This window comes from Pseudophryne corroboree, chromosome 7 (assembly GCF_028390025.1).
Source record: "Pseudophryne corroboree isolate aPseCor3 chromosome 7, aPseCor3.hap2, whole genome shotgun sequence".
Lineage (NCBI taxonomy): Eukaryota > Metazoa > Chordata > Amphibia > Anura > Myobatrachidae > Pseudophryne > Pseudophryne corroboree.
In genome coordinates, this window is record NC_086450.1 from 210,716,814 (window position 1) to 210,738,126 (window position 21,313).

The window sequence follows — 21,313 nt, forward strand, 5'->3', positions numbered from 1 at the left end:
GGATATTTATGTGAAGTGATGTCTCCAGGCTTGACCACAAGCCCTGGAAATTTCGTCCCTGTGTGACTGCTCCCCAGCCTCTCAGGCTGGCATCCGTGGTCACCAGGACCCAGTCCTGAATGCCGAATCTGCGGCCCTCTAGAAGATGAGCACTCTGCAACCACCACAGGAGAGACACCCTTGTCCTTGGTGACAAGATTATCCGCTGATGCATCTGAAGATGCGACCCGGACCATTTGTCTAGCAGATCCCACTGGAAGGTTCTTGCGTGGAATCTGCCGAATGGGATTGCTTCGTAAGAAGCCACCATCTTTCCCAGGACCCTTGTGCATTGATGCACTGAGACTTGGCCTGGTTTTAGGAGATTTCTGACTAGTTCGGATAACTCCCCGGCTTTCTCCTCCGGGAGAAACACCTTTTTCTGGACTGTGTCCAGGATCATCCCTAGGAATAGGAGTCGGGTAGTCGGGATCAGCTGAGATTTTGGAATATTGAGAATCCAACCGTGCTGGCGCAGCACTATCTGAGATAGTGCTACCCCGACTTCCAACTGTTCCCTGGATCTTGCCCTTATCAGGAGATCGTCCAAGTAAGGGATAACTAAAACTCCCTTGCTTCGAAGGAGTATCATCATTTCGGCCATTACCTTGGTAAAGACCCGGGGTGCCGTGGACAATCCAAACGGCAGCGTCTGAAACTGATAGTGACAGTTCTGTATCTTGAATTTGAACCTTTGTATGTAAGTGTTCAAGGATTTTAGGTTTAAAATTGGTCTCACCGAGCCGTCCGGCTTCGGTACCACAATAGTGTGGAATAGTACCCCTTTCCCTGTTGTAGGAGGGGTACCTTGATTATCACCTGCTGGGAATACAGCTTGTGAATGGCATCCAATACTGCCTCCCTGTCTGAGGGAGACGTCGGTAAAGCAGACTTTAGAAAACGGCGAGGGGGAGACGTCTCGAATTCCAATTTGTATCCCTGAGATACCACTTGAAGGATCCAGGGGTCCACTTGCGAGTGGGCCCACTGCGCACTGAACTTCTTGAGACGGGCCCCCACCGTGTCTGCTTGTAAAGCCCCAGCGTCATGCTGAGGACTTTGCGGAGGCGGGAGAGGGCTTTTGTTCCTGGGAACTGGCTGTTTGTTGCAGCCTTTTTCCTCTCCCTCTGCCACGGGGCATAAATGAGGCGCCTTTTGCCCGCTTGCCCTTATGGGGCCGAAAGGACTGCGCCTGATAATACGGCGTCTTCTTTGGTTGAGAAGCTACCTGGGGTAAAAATGTGGATTTTCCAGCAGTTGCCGTGGCTACCAGGTCTGATAGACCTACCCCAAATAACTCCTCCCCCTTATAAGGCAATACTTCCATGTGCCTTTTAGAATCCGCATCACCTGACCACTGCCGCGTCCATAAACCTCTTCTAGCAGAAATGGACAGCGCGCTAACTCTTGATGCCAGTCGGCAAATATCCCTCTGTGCATCACGCATATATAGAAATGCATCCTTCAAATGCTCTATAGTCAGTAATATACTGTCCCTATCTAGGGTATCAATATTGTCGTAACGAGCTGACACTGTCACGCAATTCCTTCCATAAGCTCATCCACTCAGGTGTCGACTCCCCAGGGGGTGACAACTGTATAATAGGCAATTGCTCCGCCTCCATCTCATTTTCCTCCTCAAACATGTCGACACAATCGTACCGACACACCGCACACACACAGGGAATGCTCTTATAGAGGACAGGACCCCACTAGCCCTTTGGGGAGACAGAGGGAGAGTATGCCAGCACACACCAGAGCGCTATATTTAAACAGGAATACCACTATAAAATGTGCTTTTCCCTTTATAGCTGCTGTTAGTATCAAAACTGCGCCATATTAGTGCCCCCCCTCTCTTTTTTACCCTTTTCTGTAGTGCAGGACTGCAGGGGAGAGTCAGGGAGACGTCCTTCCAGCGGAGCTGTGATGGAAAATGGCGCCTGTGTGCTGAGGAGATAGGCTCCGCCCCCTTCTCGGCGGCCTTTTCTCCCGCTTTTTTGTAAGTTCTGGCAGGGGTTAAAATACATCCATATAGCCCTGGGGGTTATATGTGGTGTATTTATGCCAGCCAAGGTGTTTTACATTGCTGCTCAGGGCGCCCCCCCCTAGCGCCCTGCACCCTCAGTGACCGGAGTGTGAAGTGTGCCTGAGTAACAATGGCGCACAGCTGCAGTGCTGTGCGCTACCTTGTTGAAGACTGATGTCTTCTGCCGCCGATTTTTCCGGACCTCTTCTTGCTTCTGGCTCTGTAAGGGGGCCGGCGGCGCGGCTCTGGGACCGAGCTCCGAGGCTGGGCCTGTGTTCGGTCCCTCTGGAGCTAATGGTGTCCAGTAGCCTAAGAAGCCCAATCCACTCTGCACTTCAGGTGAGTTCGCTTCTTCTCCCCTTAGTCCCTCGATGCAGTGAGCCTGTTGCCAGCAGGTCTCACTGAAAATAAAAAACCTAAAACTAAAACTTTCACTAAGAAGCTCAGGAGAGCCCCTAGTGTGCACCCTTCTCGGCCGGGCACAAAAATCTAACTGAGGCTTGGAGGAGGGTCATAGGGGGAGGAGCCAGTGCACACCAGGTAGTCCTAAAGCTTTTACTTTTGTGCCCAGTCTCCTGCGGAGCCGCTATTCCCCATGGTCCTTACGGAGTTCCCAGCATCCACTAGGACGTCAGAGAAATAGATTTACCGGTGAGTAAATTCTTATTTTCTCTGACGTCCTAGTGGATGCTGGGTACTCCGTAAGGACCATGGGGATTATACCAAAGCTCCCAAACGGGCGGGAGAGTGCGGATGACTCTGCAGCACCGAATGGGCAAACTCTAGGTCCTCCTCAGCCAGGGTGTCAAACTTGTAGAATTTAGCAAATGTGTTTGACCCCGACCAAGTAGCTGCTCGGCAAAGTTGTAAAGCCGAGACCCCTCGGGCAGCCGCCCAAGAAGAGCCCACCTTCCTCGTGGAATGGGCTTTCACTGATTTAGGATGCGGCAGTCCAGCCGCAAAATGTGCAAGCTGAATCGTACTACAGATCCAGCGAGCAATAGTCTGCTCTGAAGCAGGAGCACCCAGTTTGTTGGGTGCATACAGGATAAATAGCGAGTCAGTTTTCCTGACACTAGCCGTCCTGGAAACATAATTTTTCAGGGCCCTGACTACGTCCAACAACTTGGAAGCCTCCAAGTCTTTTGTAGCCGCAGGCACCACGATAGGTTGGTTCAGATGAAAAGCTGATACCACCTTAGGGAGAAACTGGGGACGAGTCCTCAATTCTGCCCTATCCATATGGAAAATCAGATAAGGGCTTTTACATGACAAAGCCGCCAATTCTGATACACGCCTGGCCGAAGCCAAGGCCAACAACATGACCACTTTCCACGTGAGATATTTCAATTCCACGGTTTCAAGTGGCTCAAACCAATGTGACTTTAGGAAATCCAACACCACGTTGAGATCCCAAGGTGCCACTGGAGGCACAAAAGGGGGCTGGATATGCAGCACTCCCTTAACAAAAGTCTGAACTTCAGGAAGTGAAGCCAGTTCTCTCTGGAAGAAAATCGATAGAGCCGAAATCTGGACCTTAATGGAACCCAATTTGAGGCCCATAGTCACCCCTGACTGTAGGAAGTGCAGAAAACGGCCCAGCTGAAATTCCTACGTTGGGGCCTTCCTGGCCTCACACCACGCAACATATTTTCGCCAAATGCGGTGATAATGGTTTGCGGTCACTTCTTTCCTAGCTTTAATCAGCGTAGGAATGACTTCCTCCGGAATGCCCTTTTCCTTCAGGATCCGGTGTTCAACCGCCATGCCGTCCAACGCAGCCGCGGTAAGTCTTGGAACAGACAGGGCCCCTGCTGCAGCAGGTCCTGTCTGAGCGGCAGAGGCCATGGGTCCTCTGAGATCATTTCTTGAAGTTCCGGGTACCAAGCTCTTCTTGGCCAATCCGGAACAATGAGTATAGTTCTTACTCCTCTTCTCCTTATTATCCTCAGTACCTTTGGTATGAGAGGAAGAGGAGGGAACACATAAACCGACCGGTACACCCACGGTGTTACTAGAGCGTCCACAGCTATCGCCTGAGGGTCCCTCGTCCTGGCGCAATATCTTTCTAGCTTTTTGTTTAGGCGGGACGCCATCATGTCCACCTGTGGCTTTTCCCAACGGTTTACAATCAGTTGGAAGACTTCCGAATGAAGTCCCCACTCTCCCGGGTGGAGGTCGTGTCTGCTGAGGAAGTCTGCTTCCCAGTTGTCCACTCCCGGAATGAACACTGCTGACAGTGCTAACACGTGATTTTCCGCCCATCGGAGAATCCTTGTGGCTTCTGCCATCGCCGTCCTGCTTCTTGTGCCGCCCTGTCGGTTTACATGGGCGACTGCCGTGATGTTGTCTGACTGGATCAGTACCGGCTGGTTTTGAAACAGGGGTTTTGCCTGACTTAGGGCATTGAAAATTGCCCTCAGATCCAGAATATTTATGTGTAGGGAAGTCTCCTGACTTGACCATAGTCCTTGGAAGTTTCTTCCCTGTGTGACTGCCCCCCAGCCTCGAAGGCTGGCATCCGTGGTCACCAGGATCCAGTCCAGTATGCCGAATCTGCGGCCCTCTTGAAAATGAGCACTTTGCAGCCACCACAGCAGAGACACCCTGGTCCTTGGAGACAGGGTTATCAGCCGATGCATCTGAAGATGCGATCCGGACCACTTGTCCAACAGGTCCCACTGAAAGGTTCTTGCATGGAACCTGCCGAATGGAATTGCTTCGTAGGAAGCTACCATCTTTCCCAGGATCCGCGTGCAGTGATGCACCGACACCTGTTTCGGTTTTAGGAGGCCTCTGACTAGAGATGACAGCTCCTTGGCCTTCTCCTCCGGGAGAAACACTTTTTTCTGTTCTGTGTCCAGAACCATCCCCAGGAACAGTAGACGTGTCGTAGGGACCAGCTGTGACTTTGGAATATTTAGAATCCAGCCGTGCTGTTGTAGCACCTCCCGAGATAGTGCTACCCCGACCAACAACTGCTCCCTGGACCTCGCCTTTATCAGGAGATCGTCCAAGTACGGGATAATTGAAACTCCCTTCTCTCGAAGGAGTATCATCATTTCGGCCATTACCTTGGTAAATACCCTCGGAGCCGTGGATAGACCAAACGGCAACGTCTGGAATTGGTAATGACAATCCTGTACCACAAATCTGAGGTACTCCTGGTGAGGATGGTAAATGGGGACATGCAGGTAAGCATCCTTGATGTCCAGTGATACCATGTAATCCCCCTCGTCCAGGCTCGCAATAACCGCCCTGAGCGATTCCATCTTGAACTTGAATTTTTTTATATATGTGTTCAAGGATTTCAAATTTAAAATGGGTCTCACCGAACCGTCCGGTTTCGGTACCACAGACATTGTGGAATAGTAACCCCGTCCTTGTTGAAGTAGGGGCACCTTGACTATCACCTGCTGGGAATACAGCTTGTGAATTGCCTCTAACACTGCCTCCCTGCCTGAGGGAGTTGTTGGCAAGGCAGATTTGAGGAAACGGCGGGGGGGGGGGGGGGGGGGAGACGTCTCGAATTCCAGCTTGTACCCCTGAGATACTACTTGAAGGATCCAGGGATCCACCCGTGAGCGAGCCCACCGATTGCTGAAGTTTTTGAGACGGGCCCCCACCGTACCTGGCTCCGCCTGTGGAGCCCCAGCGTCATGCGGTGGACTTGGAGGAAGCGGGGGAGGACTTTTGCTCCTGGGAACTGGCTGTATGCTGCAGCTTTTTCCCTCTACCTCTGCCTCTGGGCATAAAGGACGCGCCTTTAACCCGCTTGCCCTTATGGGGCCGAAAGGACTGTACCTGATAATACGGTGCTTTCTTTGGCTGTGAGGGAACATGGGGTAAAAATGCAGACTTCCCAGCTGTTGCTGTGGAAACGAGGTCCGAGAGACCATCCCCGAACAACTCCTCACCCTTATAAGGCAAAACTTCCATGTGCCTTTTTGAATCTGCATCACCTGTCCACTGCCGAGTCCATAACACTCTCCTGGCAGAAATGGACATTGCACTTATTTTAGATGCCAGTCGGCAAATATCCCTCTGTGTATCTCTCATGTATAAGACTGCGTCTTTAATATGCTCTACGGTTAGCAATATAGTGTCCCTGTCTAGGGTATCAATATTTTCCGACAGGGAATCTGACCACGCAGCTGCAGCACTGCACATCCATGCTGAAGCAATAGCTGGTCTCAGTATAATACCTGTGTGTGTATATACAGACTTCAGGATAGCCTCCTGCTTTCTATCAGCAGGTTCCTTTAGGGCGGCCGTATCCGGAGACGGTAGTGCCACCTTCTTTGACAAGCGTGTGAGCGCTTTATCCACCCTAGGGGATGTTTCCCAACGTGACCTATCCTCTGGCGGGAAAGGGTACGTCATTAGTAACCTTTTAGAAATTACCAGTTTCTTATCGGGGGAAGCCCACGCTTCTTCACACACTTCATTTAATTCCTCAGATGGAGGAAAAACTACTGGTAGTTTTCTCTCTCCAAACATAATACCCTTTTTTGTGGTACCTGGGGTAACATCAGAAATATGCAACACATTTTTCATTGCCTCAATCATGTAACGTGTGGCCCTATTGGAAGTTACATTAGTCTCATCGTCGTCGACACTGGAGTCAGTATCCGTGTCGACATCTGTGTCTGCCATCTGAGGTAGCGGGCGTTTTAGAGCCCCTGATGGCTTTTGAGACGCCTGGGCAGGCACAGGCTGAGAAGCCGGCTGTCCCATATTTGGTATGTCGTCAAACCTTTTATGTAAGGAGTCGACACTGTCACGTAATTCCTTCCACATAACCATCCACTCAGGTGTCGGCCCCGCAGGGGGTGACATCACATTTATCGGCATCTGCTCCGCCTCCACGTAAGCCTCCTCATCAAACATGTCGACACAGCCGTACCGACACACCGCACACACACAGGGAATGCTCTGACAGAGGACAGGACCCCACAAAGCCCTTTGGGGAGACAGAGAGAGAGTATGCCAGCACACACCAGAGCGCTATATAACACAGGGATTAACACTATAACTGAGTGTTTTCCCTTATAGCTGCTTATATATATATATATTACTGCGCCTAAATTTAGTGCCACCCCTCTCTTTTTTACCCTTTTGAAGCTTGAAACTGCAGGGGAGAGCCAGGGAGCGATCCTTCCAGCGGAGCTGTGAGGGAAAAATGGCGCCAGTGTGCTGAGGGAGATAGCTCCGCCCCTTTTTCGGCTGACTTTTCTCCCGCTTTTTTTATGGATTCTGGCAGGGGTATTTATCACATATATAGCCTCTGGGACTATATATTGTGATTTTTTGCCAGCCAAGGTATTAATATTGCTGCTCAGGGCGTCCCCCCCCAGCGCCCTGTACCCATCAGAGTGTGAGGTGTGCATGAGGAGCAATGGCGCACAGCTGCAGTGCTGTGCGCTACCTTGTTGAAGACCGAAGTCTTCTGCCGCCGATTTTCCGGACCATCTTCATGCTTCTGGCTCTGTAAGGGGACCGGACGATCGAGGTCGGGTCCTGTGTTCGATCCCTCTGGAGCTAATGGTGTCCAGTAGCCTAAGAAGCCCAAACTAGCTGCAATTAGGTAGGTTCGCTTCTTCTCCCCTTAGTCCCTCGTTGCAGTGAGTCTGTTGCCAGCAGATCTCACTGAAAATAAAAAACCTAAAATATACTTTCTTTTCTAGGAGCTCAGGAGAGCCCCTAGTGTGCATCCAGCTCAGCCGGGCACAAGATTCTAACTGAGGTCTGGAGGGGGGTCATAGTGGGAGGAGCCAGTGCACACCAGGTAGTCCTAAAGCTTTCTTTAGTTGTGCCCAGTCTCCTGCGGAGCCGCTATTCCCCATGGTCCTTACGGAGTACCCAGCATCCACTAGGGCGTCAGAGAAATATATATATATAGTTCTCAAAGTGGGCCGGTATACACTGGAATAGATTTCAAACGGTGACGCCACTGTCATAGGGACCGAAGGCAATCTCCACATAGCCGCTGCCCCGGGCTTCCTCCTCTTCATCGCTGCCGCCCACGTCCTCCACCGCTGCCGCCCATGTCATCCTCCGTTACGCTACCCCAGGCCTTCTCCTGGTCACCGCTACTGCCCAGGGCCTTCTCCTCCGCTGACTTCAGCCTCTGCACCTCCGCCAACCACAGCCCCATCAGCTGCTCAGGTACTGTCCCTCTGTCTGTCCCTCTGTCACTGCTGTCACTCTCCCTGTCCCTGCTGTCACTCTCTCTGTCCCTGCTGTCACTCTCAATCACTCTCCCTGTCCTGGCTGTCACTCTCTCTGTCACTGTCCCTGCTGTCTCTCTGTCACTGTCCCTGCTGTCAGTCTCCCTGTCCCTATGTCCCTGCTGTCACTCTCCCTGTCCCTGAATTTTGGATCATACTGTGTGGGGTAATGTGAATTTTGGATCATACTGTGTGGGGTAATGTGAATTTTGGCTAATACTGTGTGGGGTACTGTGAATTTTGGCTCATACTGTGTCGGGTAATGTGAATTTTGGCTCATTCTGTGTGGGGTAATGTGAATTTTGGCTAAGCCTGTGTTGCATAATGGCAATTTTTGATCATTCCGTGTTGCATAATGTGAATTTTGGCTCATTCCATGTTGCATAATGTGAATTTTGGCTCATGCAGTGTGGCATAATGTGTAAGGGGCACTAGTACTAGATGGTATAAGGGGTCCTACTATTGTGGTGCATAATGTGTATAAGGGGTATATGATGTGGTACACTACACTTAAGGACATGCCCCCTTTTGAGTGACCATACCCCATTTTGAGCCACGCCTCAATTTTTCTGAGTGCACACGCCTTTGGCGCGCACATAATTACAACCTTCACTTTTCCATATCCCCACTTCAAAATTTCCACTTCGACCACTATACATAATATATGTATGTGTGTCTCTTCTACTGGTGGGATGTCTTGAGAAAGGTTACGTTAAGTTTTTGTCTACACTGGTGATGTGAGTAAATAAAACCTGCTGAAAAGTCCCTGGTGAGTGCACCTCTTCTTATTGGAATGGATATATATTGTGGTATACTCGGTTAGCAATTTTTGGAGATATATAGCTATATATATATATATACAATCAACAACTGGACCCCGGCACTCCGGACTGACGCAAATACTGCTCCGGTGCCTTCCCTTCAGGGCTTACCACCTCTGTTAGCATATATTACCTTGGAGAGGGCGGCACTCAAAGATTTGGCAAAATGATGTAGGTGAAGAAAAAACCCAGCAGGGCAACCTTTATTGTGACGTTTCGGGGACTAGCCCCTTCCTCAGAGGAAGGGGCTAGTCCCCGAAACGTCACAATAAAGGTTGCCCTGCGGGGTTTTTTCTTCACCTACATCATTTTGCCAAGTCTTTGAGTGCCGCCCTCTCCAAGGTATATATAAACTATAGGCACTACTGTGTGGCATAATGTGTATAAGGGGTGCTACTGTGTAGCATAACGTGAAACAACGGACATTACTGTGCTGTGTAATGTTAGTAAGACATGCTGCTGAGTGGTGTAATTTGTATTTGAGTATCATTCCATAGTAAACAGACGTCATTTCACGTCATTCTCCATGTTAAATATGTAAAATCACCTTAGGAAGAAGTGTGCTGAAGATATAGTGCATAGGTTTAAGAGTTTTTTTAAATATACATAAAAATTCAATCTGCTCCCATTATAGTCAATCGGCATTCCGTTTATGCAGACCAGAGTGTCAATCCTTTTAGAACAGCATAGCTGTTGGTCTCATGTCTAAGGGGTTAATAATGTTTACATACTGTAGGCAATCCATCCTCTTCTGATCCTTTGCTGAGCAGATGGCCTGGAAGTGTCAGTGTGACAGCAAAGAGCTGGAAGCTGTCCTCCAATAAGACCGCACTGCCCCTTTAAGGAGTTTCCTTTCGCTGTTTGTACTGTCTCTTTAAAAGGCAGATTCAGCAGGCAGGAGGGGGTATATCCATTGTTTCTGGCAAAGGTTTTTTTTTTCCTCCCTCTCTGATCTGATTATTTTAACTCCAGTTAAAGGGAAGGCAAGATGGCTGAGATGGGGAAGGGAGTCACTGCGGGCAAGCTAGCCAGCAATGTGCAGAAGAAGCTCACCAGGGCACAGGAGAAGGTAAGCCGGGCATACCGCAGGAGGGGTGACAGAGATCGGGCTGCTGTGACAGAGGGCAGGAAGAGTGTTTGTGTGACAGCTCTTTAGAGTGTCAGCTCTGCGCTGTAATGCGATGCAGCCAAACGGCAGCAATTACATAAAGAAGTCCAGTAATCCTCCCTGCCTATTCCAGGACAGTGCAATGTAGTGACGGATGTGAATCAATGTGACAGCAGGGACTTCCATGAGGATCAGCTCTGCTGCTGTGCTGGATACATGCACCTATGAGAGCAGGATGTGTGTAGCTGCAGATAAGGCTCCCTGGACTGGGCAGGATATCTGGGCGTAACACCTGGTCTGTGAGCCGCACATTGTAACAATGTTGCATTTATTCAAACAGCAAATTAAGCTTCTTTGTATAAATAACACGTCACGTTGCAGAACCGGGAAGGAGACAAGACGTAGGTGTATCACTGGGAATATATTCTGCTGTCCTCTGCTAAATGCAATAATATGATGTGGTCTTCTAATATGGTTGAGCTTGGTGCAGTTTATATCTAATATGCTGCTGTTTATGGAGCTATCTTTAGTATAGTACTGATAGATGGAATTAATACATTGCAGCACATTATGTTAATGTAATAATATATGTCCCCTATGTAAAATGTGTATAAGGAGCAGTCCTGGATGGTCTATCCGCTTGCTTGCAACAAGAGGCATATGGAGGAGTCGCCTGCAGGTTACTGAAGAGGGGAGGGCTCCATCGTCTGCCAGTACAGGGGGAATTGCTGAGTCCTATTCTACTGGCACAGTCTTTTCCTGCATATTAGGGCCAACACTTGGCAGCAGGGGGAGCTCATAAATATGGTCTTCCTGGATCGTTCCGATTCCTGCACTACATATGTGCTTGCACAAAATTTGCCCATAAATCCATTCATCCATAGCTGTCCATCCATTTTTCCATCTCTTCACCCATCTACCAATCCAGTTATCTCCAAATATCCAACCATCTACCCATTCATTCATTCATTCATTCATTCATTCATTCATTCATTCATTCATTCACCCACTCATCTATCTCTCCATCTCCCCACCCACCCATCTATCCATGAATACATGCATGCATCAACCCAATCATCCATTCATCCATAATCCACAACCTAGGTCCTTTCATAGCTGCCACTTGTTGGAGTATGTTGGCACTATAGAAATTCCTCTCAGTTCCTCTGATTGATGTATGACAGACATGTGTGCTAGAAGCAGATCAGAGGTCACAGCTGGTTTAGGAGAAATGGAAGATTCTGGATATTTGAGACAGTTCTTTCTATTTTTAACCCATAAGTCACTAGATTGCATGCTGGGAAAATACTGAGCTCAGACTGATAAGCAGAGGAAGGCTTCCTGCACTAAAATGTAAATCTGATCTCTGCATAGCACATGTGCTGGGTTACCCTATAGAGGCTGCGAGTTTCTGAATGTCCTCTTCATTTCATGTGGTACTGGTTCACGTGGTACTGGATATGAAAACATGAATACAGATTTTATTGTAGACTTGAAGAATATTTGCAATTTGAAGCTAAGTTGTAGACTAATATAACTGATACGGAGAAGGGCGATTGGGAATTTTTTGTGTTTTGCTGTTCAGTGTCAGATCGGTATCTATCTGATCCTTAATGCAATACCTGGGGTATTGGGGGGTGAAATAATGGACATCATCATGTTTACTGTGAGCACTGTGCTAGCACATCTTGTGTAGAAGGCAGTATTCATCCATCAATCATAGAGCACAGATAAAGTACTTAAGCTGCAAAGTTCACATGACAATCAACAATTTTAATTTTTCACCAAACTCTTGGTTATACGTTGTGGTGATTCACACTTAGTGAATTCTGAGATTGTAGGAAATAGTGAATGCAGGGCTCAAATTTCACATGTTTAGGACATGTCCCCCCAAATCCATATTGTTAAATTATAGTGTTCAGAACTTTAGCATGCTCTTCAGTGGCCACCAAGAGTTACGGTTAGGCGTGGGATGCATCAAAGGTAATTTTGCAGTCAAACTTCAGAAAATGCTATCTGAGGTTTGGGCACATTTGTCCTGTGCACCAAGCACTGGAATGCAATACCTTCCGGTGTATGGACCCAGTATGCGATGCGCTCTGTAGATGGCATTGCTAATAGGAGTCTATGGGCTTCTTTTCGTGATGTGCACTGAGAGGGATCCCTCCCAGGGTATCCTGCGACGTACACGTCATCTAACGCACGTGCAAAAGGACTCCTGGGTCATAAACCCTGAAGTAAGAGAAAGCACTGCTCTTATCAGGCGAGCTGTCCTTTGTGATTTTCTTTTTCCAAGCATTACTAAATGCCGCTTTGCTTGTGATGCATTGCATCTCGCCCTATAAATTATGTTTAGCTTAGGCTTATATTCATTTTTGTTCATTTTTAGATTAGTGCCACCACCTGATAGCATGGCCTCAGTGTCACTACCTGATGTATAGGCCTCTGTGTGACCAGATGGGCTTAAGGCCAGTACACACTGGGAAGACGTGTATCACAGACCACTCGGCACACCTCTCCCCCGCTCAGCACACAGCGTAATGTGTGCTGAACAAGAGGGGGCGGACGGGGGGGCCGCTCATTTCAACCAGCGGTGAAATGAGCGACCTGCTAGATTGTGCCTACATGCAGGCCAATCTAGCACTGGCGATAGCGACGCGCGGGGCCGCGCAGAGCTATCGCTGGCACCCCTACATACGGAGCAATGTGTTCTAGTCAGATTGCTTAGAAATTAAGTGAACATCGCTCCATGTGTACCCTCCTTTACTACACCAGATGATCGCAGATAGGTTAATATTATTCTAAAGCAACCTTGGGTATAGGGATTTGCTTTCACTGCCAGTAACCAGCTGTTACTGATTCCTACCCACTGAATTGTTGTTGGGTAAGTCACTGCTTCCATAGACTCCTTAACCGGCACCATGGGTGAGATTTATCGAATCTTGGAGAGAGATAAAGTAACAACTAATCGGCTTCTCTAGGCTATGCTCATGAAATTACAGCTACAAACTGGTAGGTTGGCACTTAATATTTTTCTCTGACGTCCTAGTGGATGCTGGGAACTCCGTAAGGACCATGGGGAATAGCGGCTCCGCAGGAGACTGGGCACAAAAGTAAAAGCTTTAGGACTAGCTGGTGTGCACTGGCTCCTCCCCCTATGACCCTCCTCCAAGCCTCAGTTAGATTTTTGTGCCCGGCCGAGAAGGGTGCATGCTAGGTAGCTCTCCAGAGCTGCTTAGAGTAAAAGTTTTAAATAGGTTTTCTCTGACGTCCTAGTGGATGCTGGGACTCCGTCAGGACCATGGGGATTAGCGGCTCCGCAGGAGACAGGGCACAAAAATAAAAGCTTTAGGACTAGGTGGTGTGCACTGGCTCCTCCCCCTATGACCCTCCTCCAAGCCTCAGTTAGGTTTTTGTGCCCGTCCGAGCAGGGTGCAATCTAGGTGGCTCTCCTAAAGAGCTGCTTAGAAAAAGTTATTAGGTTTTTTATTTTCAGTGAGTCCTGCTGGCAACAGGCTCACTGCAACGAGGGACTTAGGGGAGAAGAAGTGAACTCACCTGCGTGCAGGATGGATTGGCTTCTTAGGCTACTGGACACCATTAGCTCCAGAGGGATCGAACACAGGCCCAGCCATGGAGTCCGGTCCCGGAGCCGCGCCGCCGACCCCCTTGCAGATGCCAAAAAGTGAAGAGGTCCAGTAACCGGCGGCAGAAGACTTTTCAGTCTTCATGAGGTAGCGCACAGCACTGCAGCTGTGCGCCATTGTTGTCAGCACACTTCACACCAGCGGTCACGGAGGGTGCAGGGCGCTGGGGGGGCGCGCCCTGGGCAGCAATGATAATACCTTGTTCTGGCTAAAAATACATCACATATAGCCCCTGGGGCTATATGGATGTATTTAACCCCTGCCAGGTCTCACAAACACCGGGAGAAGAGCCAGCCGAAATAGGGGGCGGGGCCTATCTCCTCAGCACACAGCGCCATTTTCCTGCACAGCTCCGCTGCGAGGAAGGCTCCCAGGACTCTCCCCTGCACTGCACTACAGAAACAGGGTAAAAAAACAGAGAGGGGGGGCACTTTTTTGGCGATATTGATATATTAAGCTGCTATAAAGGAAACAACACTTCTGTAGGGTTGTTCCTATATATTTATAGCGCTTGGGTGTGTGCTGGCAAACTCTCCCTCTGTCTCCCCAAAGGGCTAGTGGGGTCCTGTCTTCGATAAGAGCATTCCCTGTGTGTCTGCTGTGTGTCGGTACGTGTGTGTCGACATGTATGAGGACGATGTTGGTGTGGAGGCGGAGCAATTGCCGGTAATGGTGATGTCGACACCGGAATGGATGGCTTTGTTTATGGAATTACGTGATAATGTCAGCACGTTACAAAATCAGTTGACGACATGAGACGGCCGGCAAACCAGTTAGTACCTGTCCAGGCGTCTCAGACACCGTCAGGGGCTGTAAAACGCCCTTTACCTCAGTCGGTCGACACAGACCCAGACACGGACACCGAATCTAGTGTCGACGGTGAAGAAACAAACGTATTTTCCAGTAGGGCCACACGTTATATGATCACGGCAATGAAGGAGGCTTTGCATATCTCTGATACTGCAAGTACCACAAAAAGGGGTATTATGTGGGGTCTGAAAAAACTACCTGTAGTTTTTCCTGAATCGGAGGAATTGAATGAAGTGTGTGATGAAGCGTGGGTTAACCCCGATAGAAAACTGCTAATTTCAAAGAAGTTATTGGCATTATATCCTTTCCCGCCAGAGGTTAGGGCGCGCTGGGAAACACCCCCTAGGGTGGATAAGGCACTCACACGCTTATCAAAACAAGTGGCGTTACCGTCTCCTGAAACGGCCGCCCTCAAGGATCCAGCTGATAGGAGGCTGGAAACTACCCTGAAAAGTATATACACTCATACTGGTGTTATACTGCGACCAGCCATCGCCTCAGCATGGATGTGCAGTGCTGGGGTGGTTTGGTCGGATTCCCTGACTGAAAATATTGATACCCTGGATAGGGACAGTATTTTATTGACTATAGAGCAATTAAAGGATGCTTTTCTTTATATGCGAGATGCTCAGAGGGACATTTGCACTCTGGCATCGAGAGTAAGTGCGATGTCCATATCTGCCAGAAGAAGTTTATGGACGCGACAGTGGTCAGGTGATGCGGATTCCAAACGGCATATGGAAGTATTGCCGTATAAAGGGGAGGAATTATTTGGGGTCGGTCTATCGGATTTGGTGGCCACGGCAACAGCCGGGAAATCCACCTCTTTACCTCAGGTCCCCTCCCAACAGAAAAAGACACCGTCTTTTCAGCCGCAGTCCTTTCGTTCCTATAAGAACAAGCGGGCAAAAGGACAGTCATATCTGCCCCGAGGCAAAGGAAAGGGTAAGAGAGTGCACCAAGCAGCTCCCTCCCAGGAGCAGAAGCCGTCCCCGGCTTCTGCAAAGCCCTCAGCATGACGTTGGGGCTTTACAAGCGGACTCAGGGGCGGTGGGGGGTCGGCTCAAGAATTTCAGCGCACAGTGGGCTCACTCACAGGTGGACCCCTGGATCCTGCAGGTAGTATCTCAGGGTTACAGGTTGGAATTCGAGAAGTCTCCCCCTCGCCGGTTCCTAAAGTCTGCTCTGCCAACGTCTCCCTCAGACAGGGCGACGGTATTGGAAGCCATTCACAAGCTGTATTCTCAGCAGGTGATAGTCAAGGTACCCCTCCTACAACAGGGAAAGGGGTATTATTCCACACTTTGTGGTACCGAAGCCGGACGGCTCGGTAAGACCTATTCTAAATCTGAAATCTTTGAACCTGTACATACAAAAATTCAAGTTCAAGATGGAGTCACTCAGAGCAGTGATAGCGAATCTGGAAGAAGGGGACTTTATGGTGTCCCTGGACATCAAGGATGCTTACCTGCATGTCCCAATTTGCCCTTCACATCAAGGGTACCTCAGGTTCGTGGTGCAAAACTGTCATTATCAGTTTCAGACGCTGCCGTTTGGATTGTCCACGGCACCTCGGGTCTTTACCAAGGTAATGGCCGAAATGATGTTTCTTCTGCGAAGAAAAGGCGTATTAATTATCCCTTACTTGGACGATCTCCTGATAAGGGCAAGGTCCAGAGAACAGCTGGAGGACGTAGTAGCACTAACCCAAGTAGTGCTGCAACAGCACGGGTGGATTCTGAATTTTCCAAAATCTCAATTGACCCTGACGACACGTCTGCTGTTCCTGGGAATGATTCTGGACACGGTTCAGAAAAAGGTGTTTCTTCCGGAGGAGAAAGCCAGGGAGCTATCCGAACTTGTCAGGAACCTCCTAAAACCAAGAAAAGTGTCTGTGCATCAATGCACAAGAGTCCTGGGAAAAATGGTGGCTTCTTACGAAGCGATTCCATTCGGCAGATTCCACGCACGAACTTTTCAGTGGGATCTGCTGGACAAATGGTCCGGATCGCATCTGCAGATGCATCAGCGGATAACTTTGTCTCCACGGACAAGGGTGTCTCTTCTGTGGTGGTTGCAGAGTGCTCATCTGTTAGAGGGCCGCAGATTCGGCATACAGGACTGGGTCCTGGTGACCACGGATGCCAGTCTGAGAGGCTGGGGAGCGGTCACACAGGGAAGAAACTTCCAGGGAGTGTGGTCAAGCCTGGAGATGTCTCTTCACATAAATATACTGGAGCTAAGAGCGATTTACAATGCTCTAAGCCTGGCAAAACCCCTGCTTCAGGGTCAGCCGGTGTTGATCCAGTCGGACAACATCACGGCAGTCGCCCACGTAAACAGACAGGGCGGCACAAGAAGCAGGAGGGCAATGGCAGAAGCTGCAAGGATTCTTCGCTGGGCGGAAGATCATGTGATAGCACTGTCAGCAGTGTTCATTCCGGGAGTGGACAACTGGGAAGCGGACTTCCTCAGCAGACACGATCTACACCCGGGAGAGTGGGGACTTCATCCAGAAGTCTTCCACATGATTGTGAACCGTTGGGAAAAACCAAAGGTGGATATGATGGCGTCCCGCCTCAACAAAAAACTGGACAGGTATTGCGCCAGGTCAAGAGACCCTCAGGCAATAGCTGTGGACGCTCTGGTAACACCGTGGGTGTTCCAGTCAGTGTATGTGTTTCCTCCTCTGCCTCTCATACCAAAAGTACTGAGAATTATACGGCAAAGGGGAGTAAGAACGATACTCGTGGCTCCGGATTGGCCAAGAAGAACTTGGTACCCGGAACTTCAGGAGATGCTCACGGAAGATCCGTGGCCTCTACCTCTAAGACGGGACCTGCTTCAGCAGGGACCGTGTCTATTCCAAGACTTACCGCGGCTGCGTTTGACGGCATGGCGGTTGAACGCCGAATTCTAAGGGAAAAAGGCATTCCGGAAGAGGTCATCCCTACCCTGGTAAAAGCCAGGAAGGAGGTGACTGCACAACATTATCACCGCATTTGGAGAAAATATGTTGCGTGGTGTGAGGCCAGGAAGGCCCCGACGGAGGAATTTCAACTGGGTCGATTCCTACATTTCCTACAAACAGGATTGTCTATGGGCCTCAAATTAGGGTCCATTAAGGTTCAAATTTCGGCCCTGTCGATTTTCTTCCAGAAAGAATTGGCTTCAGTTCCTGAAGTCCAGACTTTTGTAAAAGGAGTACTACATATACAGCCCCCGGTTGTGCCCCCAGTGGCTCCGTGGGATCTTAATGTAGTTTTGGATTTTCTCAAATCCCATTGGTTTGAGCCACTCAAATCGGTGGATTTGAAATATCTTACATGGAAAGTAACCATGCTACTGGCCCTGGCTTCAGCCAGGAGAGTGTCAGAATTGGCGGCTTTATCGTATAAAAGCCCATATCTGATTTTCCATTCGGACAGGGCAGAACTGCGGACGCGTCCTCAGTTTCTGCCTAAGGTGGTTTCAGCGTTTCACCTGAACCAGCCTATTGTGGTGCCTGCGGCTACTAGCGATTTGGAGGATTCCAAGTTGCTGGACGTTGTCAGGGCATTGAAAATATATATTTCAAGGACGGCTGGAGTCAGAAAATCTGACTCGCTGTTTATACTGTATGCACCCAACAAGCTGGGTGCTCCTGCTTCTAAGCAGACGATTGCTCGTTGGATTTGTAGCACAATTCAACTTGCACATTCTGTGGCAGGCCTGCCACAGCCTAAATCTATCACGGCCCATTCCACAAGGAAGGTGGGCTCATCTTGGGCGGCTGCCCGAGGGGTCTCGGCATTACAACTCTGCCGAGCAGCTACGTGGTCGGGGGAGAACACGTTTGTAAAATTCTACAAATTTGATACCCTGGCTAAAGAGGACCTGGAGTTCTCTCATTCGGTGCTGCAGAGTCATCCGCACTCTCCCGCCCGTTTGGGAGCTTTGGTATAATCCCCATTGTCCTGACGGAGTCCCAGCATCCACTAGGACGTCAGAGAAAATAAGATTTTACTTACCGATAAATCTATTTCTCGTAGTCCGTAGTGGATGCTGGGCGCCCATCCCAAGTGCGGATTGTCTGCAATACTTGTACATAGTTATTGTTACAAAAAAATCGGGTTGTTATTGTTGTGAGCCGTCTGTTCAGAGGCTCCTACGTTTATCATACTGTTAACTGGGTTCAGATCACAGGTTGTACGGTGTGATTGGTGTGGCTGGTATGAGTCTTACCCGGGATTCAAAATCCTTCCTTATTGTGTACGCTCGTCCGGGCACAGTATCCTAACTGAGGCTTGGAGGAGGGTCATAGGGGGAGGAGCCAGTGCACACCACCTAGTCCTAAAGCTTTTATTTTTGTGCCCTGTCTCCTGTGGAGCCGCTAATCCCCATGGTCCTGACGGAGTCCCAGCATCCACTACGGACTACGAGAAATAGATTTATCGGTAAGTAAAATCTTATTTTTTTATTTTCAGTGAGACCTGCTGGCAACAGGCTCACTGCATCGTGGGACTAAGGGGAGAAGAAGCGAACTCACCTGAATGCAGAGTGGATTGGGCTTCTTGGCTACTGGACATTAGCTCCAGAGGGACGATCACAGGTTCAGCCTGGATGGGTCCCGGAGCCGCGCCGCCGGCCCCCTTACAGAGCCAGAAGAGCGAAGAGGTCCGGAAAAATCGGCGCCAGAAGACGTTCCTGTCTTCAATAAGGTAGCGCACAGCACTGCAGCTGTGCGCCATTGCTCTCAGCACACTTCACACTCCGGTCACTGAGGGTGCAGGGCGCTGGGGGGGAGCGCCCTGAGACGCAATAAAACATGTTTTAAACCTTATATGGCTAAAGAAATGCATCACATATAGCTCCTGGGCTATATGGATGCATTTAACCCCTGCCAGTTTTCCTAAAAAAAGCGGGAGAAAAGGCAGCCGAAAAGGGGGCGGAGCCTATCTCCTCAGCACACAAGCGCCATTTTCCCTCACAGCTCCGCTGGAAGGACGGCTCCCTGACTCTCCCCTGCAGTCCTGCTACAGAATCAGGGTAAAACAAGAGAGGGGGGGCACTAATTGGCAGAAAATACATATACAGCAGCTATAGAAGGGAGAAACACCTATATAAGGTTATCCCTGCATATATATAGCGCTCTGGTGTGTGCTGGCAAACTCTCCGTCTGTCTCCCCAAAGGGCTCGTGGGGTCCTGTCCTCTATCAGAGCATTCCCTGTGTGTGTGCTGTGTGTCGGTACGATTGTGTCGACATGTATGAGGAGGAAAATGATGTGGAGGCGGAGCAATTGCCTGTAATAGTGATGTCCCCCCTAGGGAGTCGACACCTGACTGGATGGTCGTATGGAAGGAGTTACGTGACAGTGTCAGCACTTTGCAAAAAACTGTTGACGACATGAGACAGCCGGCAAATCAGTTAGTGCCTGTCCAGGCGTCTCAAACACCGTCAGTGGCTCTAAAGCGCCCGTTACCTCAGATGGTCGACACAGACCCAGACACGGATACTGACTCCAGTGTCGACGGTGACGAGACAAACGTAATGTCCAGTAGGGCCACACGTTACATGATCACGGCAATGAAGGAGGCTTTGAACATTTCTGATACTACAAGTACCACAAAAAAGGGTATTATGTGGGGTGTGAAAAAACTACCCATAGTTTTTCCTGAATCAGATGAATTAAATGAGGTGTGTGACAAAGCGTGGGTTTCCCCCGATAAAAAACTGCTGATTTCTAATAAATTATTGGCATTATACCCTTTCCCGCCAGAGGTTAGGGCGCGTTGGGAAACACCCCCTAGGGTAGATAAGGCGCTCACACGCTTATCAAAACAAGTGGCGTTACCGTCTCCTAATACGGCCGCCCTCAAGGAACCAGCTGATAGAAAGCTGGAAAATATCCTAAAAGGTATATACACACATACTGGTGTTATACTACGACCAGCAATCGCCTCAGCCTGGATGTGCAGCGCTGGAGTGGCTTGGTCGGATTCCCTGACTGAAAATATTGATACCCTGGATAGGGACAGTATATTGTTGACTATAGAGCATTTAAAGGATGCATTACTATATATGCGAGATGCACCGAGGGATATTTGCACCCTGGCATCAAGAGTAAGTGCGTTGTCCATTTCTGCCAGAAGAAGTTTATGGACACGACAGTGGTCAGGTGATGCGGATTCAAAACGGCATATGGAAGTTTTGCCGTATAAAGGGGAGGAGTTATTTGGGGTCGGTCTATCAGACCTGGTGGCCACGGCGACGGCTGGAAAATCCACCTTTTTACCCCAGGTCACCTCTCAGCAGAAAAAGACACCGTCTTTTCAAACTCAGTCCTTTCGTTCCCATAAGGGCAAGCGGGCAAAAGGCCACTCATTTCTGCCCCGGGGCAGAGGAAGGGGAAAAAGACTGCAGCAAGCAGCCTCTTCCCAGGATCAGAAGCCCTCCCCTGCTTCTGCCAAGTCTTCAGCATGACGCTGGGGCTTTACAAGCGGACTCAGGCACGGTGGGGGCCCGTCTCAAAAATTTCAACGCGCAGTGGGCTCACACGCAAGTGGACCCCTGGATCCTGCAGGTAGTATCACAGGGGTACAAATTGGAATTCGAGACGTCTCCCCCTCGCCGGTTCCTGAAGTCTGCTCT

The 21,313-nt window shown here is 49.5% G+C and overlaps 1 protein-coding gene across 6 annotated transcripts in view; it reads left to right on the top strand.

Annotated features, from left to right (window-relative positions):
• The first annotated feature begins 10,031 nt into the window (after positions 1-10,031).
• Positions 10,032-21,313, top strand: part of BIN1 (bridging integrator 1) — a 249,497-nt gene continuing 238,215 nt past the window's right edge. For 2 of the 6 annotated variants that reach the window (XM_063933973.1, XM_063933974.1), the window contains exon 1: positions 10,032-10,185. In XM_063933973.1, coding sequence (XP_063790043.1) covers positions 10,105-10,185 — 81 coding nt within the window. In that variant the 5' untranslated portion in view covers positions 10,032-10,104. The remainder of the gene's footprint in view (positions 10,186-21,313) is intronic. The other 4 variants (XM_063933977.1, XM_063933976.1, XM_063933975.1 and 1 more) reach the window with 4 other exon arrangements.